General features: G+C 39.0%; 1 protein-coding gene across 1 annotated transcript in view; it reads right to left on the bottom strand.

Moving 5' to 3' along the window:
- Positions 1 to 14,392, bottom strand: part of LOC135470741 (potassium voltage-gated channel protein Shaw-like) — a 40,967-nt gene that overhangs the window by 16,545 nt on the left and 10,030 nt on the right. Inside the window, 2 exon segments of the mRNA XM_064749780.1 lie at positions 10,900 to 11,096; positions 11,099 to 11,164. Of these exon segments, the coding sequence (XP_064605850.1) occupies positions 10,900 to 11,096; positions 11,099 to 11,164 (263 nt within the window).

Below are 14,392 nucleotides of genomic sequence, written 5' to 3'. Positions count from 1 at the left end.
CTGCAACAAATGCAGGAAATGAACAGAGAGACCATATTTACAAGTAGAAAGGTAAACTAAGGATTACTAAATGGGCCATATACCTGCATGACTGGTATGCCAATCAGTATAATATCTTTCGCTTACACATAATCGTTGTGAATTACCATTTTTAAAGTCTTTCGTAAAATTCGACCCGGGTTTGATCCCAGATCTCTCTATAACCACCAGGTCACCGGAGCTGTGTGTATATATATATATATATATATATATATATATATATATATATATATATATATATATATATATATATATATATATATATATATATATATATATATATATATATATATATATATATATAACCTCTATTCCGGTTATGTTATTCATTGAATGCTTAAAAGTAAAAATCAACAAATAATACAACCTGTGTTATTTCGGGAGATGTGTGCAAACAAACTTAAATAACAAACTTTTTTCTTCGCTGGAAAGAAGAGATGGTACAATACTGGGATAGGACAGAATGATACTGCGAGGCGACAACAAGATACTGCAAAGAGATGAAACGATGCAGTGTCCTTCGATCGTCGGGAGACAAAAGTATAAAAAGATAAAACAATTGTGATTATTATCGTAAATTTTTTGTGAATACTGTACTTTAAGCACTGACATGTGCTGTCAGAACAGTGCCTTGAATGAAGCAAAATTGCCAAGTGTCGTTGGTTACGTACACGATAAACTGGTTACGTGGACGATAACTTGGTTACGTACACGGTAACCTGGTTACGCATAATAACCTGCAAGCACTTGACAAATGATGTTGGCCTGTCTTCATTATCAGCCTGTGAATTACTCTGGTAACCTAGGAATTACTCCGACAAGCTGGGAAACATTTTTATGGCCTGGAAATGAATTCCCTTCGCCTTTGGAATGACACCCAGAATCAGATAACCTGGAAATAACAGCTTCATGAGAATGACAGTTATGCGGAGGTGTCTTAGCCAGATGTGTGACGAATGAAAACATTCAGGCCTTCTTAGAAACATCTAACTGGTATGGCAACTTGATTACAAAAAACAGATGCCCGTATAATTTAAAGGAGAAAAGGGAAATACCATAGTTGAAAATACGTTCAATTTTGCCAGAAGTACTGTGGGTGTCTTAAGCAAAAATACAAATGAATAATTCAGTTCGTGAACCAGGTTAATCAAAACATAAGGCATCAAATAAAGTTAAAAGTAAAAAGCGTAAATTTAAATACATGATAATGACATCAATGCGATGAATATAAAAAAATATACAGTGCTGAAGCTCTCTTTTTTGTATATACTGACGAACCGAGCTACAGGCTGACATGCAGCTGCAGACAACAGGTAGAGCCCTGCATTCCATATCCAAAACGAGGCTATGTAACAATATGGCGGGTTTCAGTTGTAAAGAGGGTACCTCGTGTGAAGCAGAACTATTAGAGGTATTACAATAGTGAATGCATAGCTTTGTTGAAAACAGGCGTATTTTTTACTGAAAAGTACTACCCTACGTTCTTTCTGTACTGTTCAACCATGTCTAAACAGGTAAGTTATCAGCCTAATTTCGTTAATCTTCACTGTAGCTCAGTTCAGCAGCATGTATAAAATAGGAGAGGCACTGTCGTGTATCTAATACCCGTAATGTGCCTCAGGGAGGCCAATGGCGTGATAATATCAGTGATCGCTATAAGATGACATAATCAGACAGTATTACCGGTATGTATGCGTTGAGGTCTCGATCACTACCCTCGGGCTTCCCAATCCCCAGCTGTACACCCCGCAATCACACGCAAGGGTGTATGCCAGCGACCTTGAGACTCCCCACTCCCGACCCGCTAACGTCGGGAACACGACAGGGTCACACCCACATCTCATTTCTCAAACTTATCCCCACCCCAATCTCCAATCTAATCCCCACCCCAATGTCCACCTTCGGGCGGGATCATGTAGTAGATGAATCTATCTCCACCACGATGGTACAATATTAACCGTGATGGAAATACTTTTTTTCATTTGTGTGTAAAAAGAGAAATATTCTGTGCAAAACAATAATCTCTCTGCAAAATCAATTCGCTAATTTTCCTTATGAACCTTAAAGATGCAACATCAGCAAAGATATGTAGAAAACATATTAATAAAAATGAATGACATGGTACGACAGCCGTAAAATGCACGCTGAGTAATTGGCATTACTACTGCTACAATGCCACTTTTAGGCATTTCCGAAAGGAGCCTTTTGGTCATTCAGTAAGTTTCTAACATCAATAACCGTTGGTATTAACGAATAGAATTCACCCATAATTAAATGAACTTTCATGCTTTTGGAATGTTTATCTTGCTGATGCTGCAAAATACTGTTTGGATATCTGGACCTGATATGACTGGGACACTTCGCACTTCCAAGATAGATAAAGTGAAAAATTACGCCTAAATAATGTAAGCCTCAGTGGAATTCCAGCCATATATCACACACACACTGAAAAAATTAATGTGTTAATTTTAACAGAAAGTCTGTTGTCTGAGTGATGCTAGAATGTATTCTGTTATAACACAATGTTCGGTCATATTCAACATAAAATCATGTTAGTCTAATAGAATCTTTATGTTGAATTAATGGAATATGTGTGTTATATTTCACTGAAGAATCTACTGCAATAACAGAATACATTCTAACATCACTTAGACAATAGACTTTCTGTTAAAATTAACAGGTTAATTTCTTGAGTGTAGTGACCATGGCGACACATGTGATAAGAATTGACTGTCAACGTTGTGTGATATATCTGTGACTTTCCTGTTCCGTCCACCCATAAAGCTGACATCGTGAAAGTCAAACGTTATTGAGTATGCAGTGAAACATCAGTCAACCAAATTTATGTATTTATTGACTATAAACGGGCTAATACATTCTGAGCCTCGCTAATATTGAGCTATACAACGTATTTTGAAGCATATATACTTATAATGGGTTTTACTCTTCGTCAGAAGCAAAGCATATCAAACAAACGCCCGTCACATATTTGGTGGTAGATTAGACGCAGGAAGGCAAAAAAAGAGAAAGAAACATTCGGTAAATTATCGTTGTCTTGAGAAAATACTGTCGAAAACCAAAATATGTACTCTTTGTGTAGATTTGTTTGAATAGCATGGCGATGTAAACAGATGTGTGTACCATGCGAAGGTACACAATTAATGCAAAGGTACACACAGATTTGAATGCAAGGTATATATTTATGTGCCTGTGCACGTTTGTTGCAAATGTGTTGCAAATTAATCTTATGTTTTATACATATTTGCTCTAAGAAAGAAGTATCTCAACCTTCTCAGATAAATTGTCCAAACCATCGACGGTCAATTCAGCGCGTCACAAATGTGCTAAATGTACTAAGGATATTTAACAGCTGCGTTTTATGATCTTTTTGCAAATTAAACGAATCAACAACAAAATTATACTAAGTTATATGAAGGTTTAACTCAAGGCAGTATAAACTAACACTGAATCGGAGAACAATATGGTGTCAAAGGATACATGAGAAGGAACTGCAAAACGAAGGTTATGGTTTTTAGGGGAATAGAGAAAGTTATGCCAAAAAGTATTTTAAATGTTCCTTTTTTTAGGCATGGTTTTTATTTTTACATTACTGTTCTCTATTTTATGCATATTTTTTGTCAATAACATAATGATCAACTTCTACTGGGAACGCAGGACCAGCTTAGCGACACTTCCCCCCTCCCCCCCCCCCCCTTCAAACTGTGGTTTTAAAACAATATTAGTCACAAACACACACTCCCCCCTCCCCCACCATCACCATCACCCCAAAAATCTAAGAAGTTTTATCTTTACTTATATATATTACAACACATCATAACCCTAAAGACCATATGTTTTATGTACCCTTTAAGGCATCTTATCACACGTACCTAGGGGCCTCCGTGGCTCAGTCGGTTAGCGCGCTAGCGCACCGTAATGACCCAGAAGCCTCTCACCAATGCGGTCGTTTGAGTTCAAGTCCAGCTTATGCTGGCTTCCTCTCCGGCCGTAAATGGGAAGGTCTGACAGCAATGCGCGGATGGTCGTGGGTTTCCCCCGGGCTGTGCCCGGTTTCCACCCACCATAATGCTGGCCGCCGTCGTATAAGTGAAATATTCTTGAGTACGGCGTAAAACACCAATAAAATAAATAAATAAATAAATCACACATACCTGCAGTAAAACAGTTTAAGATTTAAAGTATACAAGTTAGGCAAAGCACAATTATGATGTCACCAGGTTTACAGATAATTTGGGTTAAGACTTAAGAACTAGTTATAAAATAAAATTTGTGTAACTTTCACCTCAGCGACCGCAAGTCATAAATGTTTAGGTAAAAAACAACAGTATCCATTTATGCAATCAGGCGTCCACATCACTTTTCCACGATTTCAAACATCGATCCTTATTACGATCAAGCAAGCCTTGTAGTGGAAAACTCAATGCAGTTTGTATCAAAATTAATTAAAATACTGTCCAATTTGTATTCTGGGACTTAAGACCTTACACACTTGAAAACTACAAATGATGTAAACTGAATCCTAGGAAAACGACGCCATACCCTAAACGGGTTCAAGTTTGCATGGGCGAGATAATTGACTATGGCATCTGCTGTTTTGCTCTTGCAAATTTTCATCCGACTTCCACGAATTAAGCACCTTCACAGTCTTGCGTGAGAGCTTTCAAGTACCCCCAGAATATTCAAAATACATAGCACTTTTTTTAAAAAACATTAGTGTTAACTTTTTTACATCCATACTGTGCTGTGCTAACCAGAACTCGTCACAAACTCCTCTTTTAAAAAATCCACAGGGAAACCCCATTTCACATTGCTCTAGTTCAAGGGAAAATTCATAATCGTCCTCTACACGTTTGAAACATGAGCCTCGTGGAACTTGACACTGAGAAACGCGACAAAATTGCCTCAGGCGACTTCTAGTCATTAGACTTCAACTTCACTTTGGAATTTAAGTTACTTTAAATTGAAGTGTTAATAAAATAATCCCAAAGTATCTGCATGATGAGGACATAATCACGTGACAACATGTAACATCGGGAACAGTTTTACTCTTCTTTAGTGGAAATTCGCCTTAAAGGATACATGAAAAGGGATTGTACAACCAAAGAATTTATCTCTTAATTTTAACAGAATGTCTGTTCTCCGAGTGATGCTAGAATGTATTTTCTTATTACTAGTATAACATATTATTGTGTCATGTTCAACATAATAGAATCATTATGATAAATTAATAGAATGATATTTTAATAGCATAATCTGCTACAGTAACAGAACATTCTAGCATCACTCCTATAACAGACTTTCTGTTACATTTCACATATTATTTTTGAGGCTAAATTGAAGATCATGGTCGTAAGTGTAATGAAGAAAGTTATAACAAAAGGAAATGAAACAAATCTGTTCTCTAAAAATTCAATTTTATGCATATTTCCGGCAAGAGTAGAAAATTAGTGCCCCCATTCTAGATCTTCCTTTCACAGAGTTGTTCTGACAGCTATCAATGTTATGTCACGACTGCAGGCTACTCAATTTCCGGACAGACCAGTGGGCCTTAGGAATAGTGTAATTTGGTTTTTGTGTACTTTTATATGTTTAGACACATCCTGACGTTTCATGCCTTCTTCAAGCTAGATTTTGGATCAGGAATACCGAGTTCAAATCCAGGTATGACGCATAGAGGTAGGGTCGGTTAGACGATGTCATGTTGACAATTTCAAACCAACCTGGGCTATGGATGCATACAAGGAAATGTGTCAAGAATAAAACCACCGCACCACTGATGAAGAACTGTAGGGATTTCCCAGTGGACCCCATGTCTGAGTATAAACTTACTTTTGACTTGTCCTCTTTGACCTCCTTGCGGTGACTGGACATCAACTTTACATTGAGTCGCTGGCCATACTTTAAATGAATATTACCCGCGGTAAAACCCCCTAATAAAGGCTTCAAATTTATATTCAGTCGCTGACCCTATTAAATGAATATTACTCACGGTAAAACCCCTAATAAAGGCTTACTGATTTCAAACGCCTTTTTTCTCGGTTGATGCTCTACACTTCGAATTTATATTCAGTCGCTGACCCTAGTGAACATTTACCACGGTAAAGCCACTAATAAAAGGTTGCAGATTTCAATACGACGTTTTAAGAGTGATGCTCCAGACATCAAAATTACCTTTAGTCGAAGATAATATAGTGAATATTAATCATGGTAAAACGTAAACGGTAAATCGTAATGAAGGGTTACTGTTTTCAAGACGGTGATGCGCCAGACATCAAAATTACATTTTGTCCTATTAATCATGGTAAAACCCAGTATAAACGGTTACTGATTTTGACGACGACATTTCATTGACGAGGTTGTAGACAACAAATCTACATTCAGTTGATGATCCAAATGAATATGATGTGACACACGCCCACCCTCCCTCCACCCTCTCACCTAACTCTGTGCCCGATCTATGCCATTTATTTCCCTCTTTCTTAAAATACATGTCATTTTGCTAAGGCGAAATGATGGGTATTTTAATCGCTGAATCCGGTTTACTTTTCCATCTGGGAAAGAGTTTATCTCTGGTAGTGCCGTCTCTTCATATGCCAATAGCAATTCTCTTCATACGCCAACAGAAATTCTCTTCATACGCCAACAGAAATTCTCTTCATACGCCAACAGCCATTCTCTTCATACACCAACTGTAATTCTCTTCATACGCCAACCGTAATTCTCTTCATACGCCAATGGCAATTCTCTTCATACGCCAACAGCAATTTTCTTCATATGCCAGTAGCAATTCTCTTCATACGCCAATAGCAATTCTCTTCATACACCAACAGCCATTCTCTTCATACGCCAACGGCAATTCTCTTCGTACGCAAACAGCAATTCTCTTCATACGCCAATAGCAATTCTCTTCATACGCCAACGGCAATTCTCTTCGTACGCCAATAGCAATTCTCTTCATACTCCAACAGCAATACTCTTCACACGCCAACTGCAATTTTCTTCATACGCCAGTAGCAATTCTCTTCGTACGCCAACAGCAATTCTCTCCATACGCCAACACCAAACACAGTCGTCAAGACATTATGTACAACATATACTTCCTACTTCCCAAAATCATGCAGAAAAGGTATACAGCTGCCTTCCCTAGTATTCAACTTTAAATATGGTAAGTATAGGCCTTTGTGAATGTGTGAACGATTCCAAAGCGACCGCCAATCTTTAACACAGTACCAGCATATGGTTAAAAAAGATTCGAGACGTATTTTCCATACAGCAAAGAGATACAACATATCGTAAAGAGATGCGTCACCACCGTAAATGAGACCCACCCTGTTAGCACAGTTGGTAGAGCGTCCGCTTCGGAAGCGGTAGATCCAGGGACAATCCTGGGTCGAGTCACATCTATGATTTGGCGTTCAGCATGAAGGGGATAGTGCAACTACTGGTTTACCCGTATCATTATAATGGCTCGGGCGGGTCAGCTTACTTGCCTTCGGTAAGACGTCTTAGTGAAGCAGCACTAGATAAAACAGCGGTGGAAATCCGTCCTGCAACAAGGAGGCGCATTACATGCATTTTAAGGATTCCTTCGTCGTCATATAAAAGTTGTTAAGTACGACGTTAGACCCCAAGCACTCACTCACTCATTCACTCACTCCATAAATGCACTTGGCGTAGTGCTGCGACAGTTTTGTGAAACAGTCACCTGCTCTATAATATACCACCACTTTGAATCGACTGTTTTTTGTTGTTTTCTTTCGACCTCTTAACATTTTTCTGTCTGCTCAGTGCAGTGTTCGGTTAACAACTTTCGGATTCACTTCAATAGAGCTATAGACTACATGTGTAACTTGCCGCAACTGTAATTCTCGGAAGTATTTAGGCTTGTTTGCATAGCAAACCCGGTCGGCTCTGTGCACTTTTCACCGAACAATTCTAGGATTCACTTCAACACAACCACCTGGGAAAAGATGACTAAGGAAATACTTGTAAATACATACATGTAACTCCACTGACAGAGATACTTGTCGACATCCATTTTCACATGTCAGACACTGAACAATTAGCTACACAACAATGTTTATCAACCATTTTCATTGCAAGATGTGTTTCATCTCGCGTGGATAATGGATGTCAGGCTGTCAGGTGAGATTACTCTCGTAAATTTACGCATTAAAACTGATCTAGCTAAACTTGTCCTCCATAAATATATATCTGAACTGAAGATTTCTTATAGTGATTGTCGCACTAACATTTTTCCAACATATGTGGTCTTTGGCAGGGTGAATGGGACCTACAAGACAATTATAAACTACATGAAATTTACCCTGTCATTGACAATTCTTATACGCATAGCATTTCTAGAAGAGACCAAGTAGCTTTAACGAGGTGTCGCGTTCGGCATTCTCGTTTAACACAGAAGTTTATTCTCGATGGAAGTATTGCTCCCATGTGTGTTGAATGTGATGTCCCATGCGCCATAAAACATAGTTCGGTGGACTGTGTAGACTTTGCTCATGTTAGGTAATGATTCTAGACAGGCGAATTATTTGATTTATTCGACGGCATTGTTGGCGAGGCTATTTTTGAGGGCCATTGGGCTATGTCATAAAATATAGTTTTTCATCGAATTTTTCTGCATCATAAAAATATGAGTTTTAACCGACGTTTAGTTCTTTTCAATTGGTTTGAAACATGTGTGTCATGATTTCGCCACGATATGGCTAAGATATTGCAGATGTGGCGTTCAGCCATAATCATTCGTTCATTCAGTAAAACTATATATACACACCTTATTCCAAGTGTATTTTTCGGACACTACGATACAATTATTATATGTCAGTATATGAATTAACTGACTGCAAGCGCAATTTTTGCCACTTGGCTTGTTTGTATTGTAAAACCAGCGAGTGGGAGCGCCGTCCACAATATTACATTTAATACCTTTCCAGTTTGAGTATTACTAGACCAGTGACGTCTGATAAATTGCAGTTAACATCACTGCATTTTTTTACCTTAATTTATGGTGCTAAGGGTCGTTTAAGTTCCTACTATTTACGCATTTAAAACACAGTCTACGCTTAAGCCATGGTGCCAGGGACGTCTAAGTTGCTACTTTTACGTATTGACAGATAGAATAAAACCTTAACTGAGGTAGTTTGACAAGAGGACGTATTTCACTGGTTTATTTATTTATTTCATCGGTGTTTCACGCCGTACTCAAGAATATTTCACTTGTACGACGGCGAGTGTCATTTCCTTGGTTTTACTCCATGTGATGTACGTCTTTCATTATATTATTAGCGAATACAGATGGCCCTAGATGTGAGAACACAAAAAGCAAGGATTTAAGCGATCCCAAACGGTCATTGACTTCTCTTTTTTGCGTTTTCTTATCAAGAGCCAGCAAAATTTCCTTCATGCACTTCAGTTCACCGGCCAAAAAATTGTAATTGTAGATTTGTCTTGCAAATAACGTCCTTCAAATTTTGGGTATCACTGTACCACATGGCTGTAAAGACATACTTATGAAAACATTGAGCCTTCCAATCCATGATTTTCCACGTTTGATACTAGAACAATTCGGTTTAGGATGAATCCACATTCGTAGTTAAAGGATCTTCTTTCTGTTTTCCTAGACAATTTCCACAGAGACAATTCGAGAAAATCTTCCAATCGGCTGGTTACTGGCAATCACAGAACTGGCCAAAGATAAAGGCTATAACGTAAGATGGGTTTATTTTGAGAACTTATCTTATCATGACACAATATAACCGAATCGATCTGGCAGAGAACACAAACGTAGACTTCCAGCAGACCAATGTTTGCGTAAGACAGAGAAGCCTGTAGCGACCCCAAATGATACGTTTTCAAAGAATAATGGGCAAGTATTACTGATATTAAATAACAGTATTTGGGGGGTAATTTGGAAAACGCACGTTTTGGGCATCGTTTGTTCCAGCCAAACCGCCGTGGTTCTGAACAAAGCGTTTCCAGGAATCACACCAAACGCCCAGAGAGAATTTTCTAGAGCGTTCTTTAACTCTTTGCAGCATTATTTGCTAAAATGTATGGAGCGCAAAAATAGAGTATAAATGTAGTAATACCCCGTCCGATGTATACCTAGAAAAGATCATCGAATCTGACTACGCAGAGTCAGGATGATCTATCTCCGGTAACCCCTTCTTCAAGTAACTGTGAGCCACGAAGCGATCTACATACCACCAATCTCATCATCAGTTAAAGCCTACGTGTTATTTAAACGGTTAAAAAGAGATCCCAGATTCGGTGACCTGGAAACGGAAGGCATGCAGTAATGTCATCCAGCCCATTACGAAATGAGGGGTAACTGGCGTTGTAACTTACGCTCAGAACCCTTGATCACGCCGATTGTGTACTATCACGACTCACTAGCCAATGATTGCTTTAGTGCTTAGTGTCTGGGGCCCCAGACAACGAGGCGGCCGGTTCCCGCCTAGCGTAATGGTACAGTGCTTCCAAAACACCAGACAAAGCACATTTATAAGCATCCCATCAAGCGATGTTTATGGTATTGTGGTCTTTTAATCAACGTGGGACAGGCTTGCCAACCTTACTGAAGAAAAAAAACCCACACCGATGTGTTGTTTTATTTGGGGGGAAAATCGTAATGCGAGGCCATGTGGGATTTTTCGAGAGTAAAATGGTAAATGGACGTGACTTCTGCTGCCTTCTATTTTGCCTATAGCTACCTGGAATCTACTGAGAAATGAATGAAAATGCATGTGCTGCCTGAAGGCATGATTGTCAAGAATAAACTCATCCACAAGAAAAGAATCGGTTAAGGTAACAAAAACTCACCATAGCGGCGCGAGAGGAACGCGGGTGATCCAGGAGGATCCAAACCTTCATTTGGAACCGTTTCCAGCCGGTCAGGTCGTCCAAGCTGCAGTCGTCGTGTTCGATGCCCAGGTTCGTGTTGTACGCCTCCAGTATCCGCTGGTTGTCGATGTACACGCGGTAATGGCGCCAGCAACACGCTCGGATTTGAAACTCGTCAATTGCCAAAAGTCCAGTTCTCTTTTGACTACCGCCCCGCAGACGTCGAGGGGTACATGAAGCTCGCCTAAAACAGATTTATACAGTCAATTAATTAGTCATTTGGTGACGTTTATTAGCAATCAGCTTGAACAACGCTTTGGACAGACAACCGGTACCTAAAGAGGCTACTGTTGAAGACCTACCACATTGAAGCGCCATGCCGAAGACACCAAACGCAATAAACTGGACAGCGGACCGACTAGAACTGTGCACAATTCAGTATATGTTGAGCCCTAAGTAAATATAGAGTGCAAAGACTGACCAATTAAAATTCAAACTCCCCAATAAATCAATCTGTTAAATTTAACCAAATGCCTATTGTCTGTGATGCTAGATTGTACTCTGTTATAGCAGCAGATTATTTTGTTAAAGATAAACACACATATTCTATTAAATCAACATTAAGATTGTGTTAAGCTAACAGGATATGATGTTGAATATGACACAATAGAGTGTTATAAATGAATGTATTCTAACACCACTCAGACAACAGACTTTCTGTTAAAAGTATAATATATTTTGGATTGTAGGTATGATCAGACTAAGGCCTGCGTCCCCATAGTTACGATGCTGACGATAGACTTGCGCTATCAGTATGCACGTGTAATCGTCAGCGCACTTTTCTGGTTCATTTAATGGTTAAAAACACATATGATCCGATGGAATTTAATCTTTTTCCGTCATGGTTGAATGCAGTAAAACATGTCTCAATACGAACCTAAATTGCACATTACCTAGGCCTAAACAGCTATTCTCTGAGACGGATATGTTGGAGGGCCTCACAGAGTTTTATACGTTCAGGTTTAGAGAATAACATAGCCATCTTGTACCACAACGATATGGAACAATAAAATAAAAACGTCCTTACTCTGAGATTTATAACACAGGCATGTTTTTTGTCTTGATTGATCACAAGAGGACAGGATTCCTTTTATCTACAAACGCCGCAATAATTCTCTAGTTAATGGGACAGAAAATCTGTGTAAAAGCTTACTATCGCCACCACCCTATTGAAATAAATCACTTTATAGCATCTCTATAATCGTCAGTGATCGGCCTATTTATACGCGCATCACCCATGTGCATATGTATTAAAATCATAACGTTGACGGAAAATATCTATTTATGGATATGTATGTATCAGTACATATCGCACAAAGATTATATCCAATTTAATATATGGTCCATTATATTCATAATGTAAAATTTTTTGGCTTTTTTGCAAGCGCATAGTCATTTTGAGTTTGAAAAAGAGGAAAGTTGCTAGATATTTAAGAAATGTGGAAGTGAAATACCATTGTTTTGCTGTTACTGTAGTGATGACATCAGCAAAAAGGCATCAGCTGATAACGGTTATTCAGTGATCATGGCCTTTCCAGAACACTCCCAAAAAACATTTCTGTTAAATGTCAGTATTTTCTTTTCTGTCTTTGTGATAGCAGAATAGATAAATGTTATCCCTACAAGTTATTATGATATATATGTGAGACTTTTTCTGTTATTACAATAGAATATTTTTTCTTTTTGTCACAGTATTCTGTTAGGAATAACAGAGACACAGATAACACATCAGTTTGCAGCAATAACACAATCTATATATTTCAGCATAAAATACCCCCAGAAAATATAACACTGTGCCATTTTAACACATTAGACAGGGAGAAAGGAGAACAGCACATGGCGTTACTTCACCAAAGCAAAACGTGCTGACTCATGCCAGGCTTTCTCCCAGTACCTCATTCATTAGGTCACTATACCGCAAAAGAAAATGAGTCATCAATAACAAGCCTTAATGGGTTATCCAATACACTGGGGAGTGTCAGACTTGCCACTGAAATATCGCATACACTAAACCACCCATGATGTTGTGCGAAAACGAACTCATCGCACGAGATTATAGTCGAAAAACAATCAGTGACTTATATTTAGCATCATTATTAGACCAGCCGTCCTCGGCGTCGTTCCACAAAAGGGATTGTGTGCTAAGTTGATTGTAACTACCATGGAAACGTATGTCTTTAACATATGTTGTCATGCATATGATAGTTACAATCAACTTAGCCTACAATTTTGCGGAATAGAATCCTGACCATCACTGGAATAACGTAAGTAACTGACATTGGTTTCACCATAGAACAGGTATTCTGCATATATCAGTCAGCAGCCAATTGAGAATGAACCACCACAGAACAGGTGTTCGCAAACATGTCATCCGCCAATAAAATTAGGGCGTTCCACCATGTCGATGGAGTCTCCGAAGAACTGGTCTTCTCGAACATAAAACCCCGAAGTCAAACTATTACGCTCCGCCAACACGATGGAGTCAACACAAAACAGATGCTCTCGAAGAGATTACTAGTCAATCAGATTAGGACGTAAAACCATAGAACAGGTATTCTCGCAGACATCACCAGTCAACCAAAACAGGACGTTCCTTCATGTCGGTGATTCAAAATAGAACAAGTGTTCTCGGACACATCACCAGTCAATCTAATTAGGACGTTCCATCCCATGTCGGTGATTCAACATAGAAAAAGTATTTACGCACACATAACCAGTCAATCTAATTAGGACGTTCCACCATGTCGGTGATTCAACATGGAACAAGTATTCTCGCACACATCACCAGTCAATCTAATTAGGACGTTCCACCATGTGAATGATTCATCACAGAACAGATATTCTCGCACACATCACCAGTCAATCTAATTAGGACGTTCCACCATGTCGGTGATTCATCACAGAACAGATATTCTCGCACACATCACCAGTCAATCTAATTAGGACGTTCCACCATGTCGGTGATTCATCACAGAACAGATATTCTCGCACACATCACCAGTCAATCTAATTAGGACGTTCCACCATGTCGGTGATTCAACATGGAACAAGTATTCTCGCACACATCACCAGTCAATCTAATTAGGACATTCCACCATGTCGGCGATTCGACATGGAACAAGTATTCTCGCACACATCACCAGTCAGTCTAATTAGGACGTTCCACCATGTCGGTGATTCAACATGGAACAAGTATTATCGCACACATCACCAGTCAACCAAACTAGTACGTTCTACCATGTCCATGAGTCAATATAGGACAAGTACTTTCGCACACATCAGTCAACAAAACCAAGACGATTTACCATGTCTATGGAGCACAGTGGGTATTCTCGCACCCATCACCAGTCAACCAAACTAGGACTTTCCACTATCTCAATGAGATTACAATGTTGTAAAAGAGACATATCGA

Source organism: Liolophura sinensis, chromosome 7, assembly GCF_032854445.1.
Source record: "Liolophura sinensis isolate JHLJ2023 chromosome 7, CUHK_Ljap_v2, whole genome shotgun sequence".
Taxonomy (NCBI): domain Eukaryota; kingdom Metazoa; phylum Mollusca; class Polyplacophora; order Chitonida; family Chitonidae; genus Liolophura; species Liolophura sinensis.
Note: the sequence above shows the minus strand (reverse complement) of the source record. Positions and strands in the feature narration are given on the sequence as shown.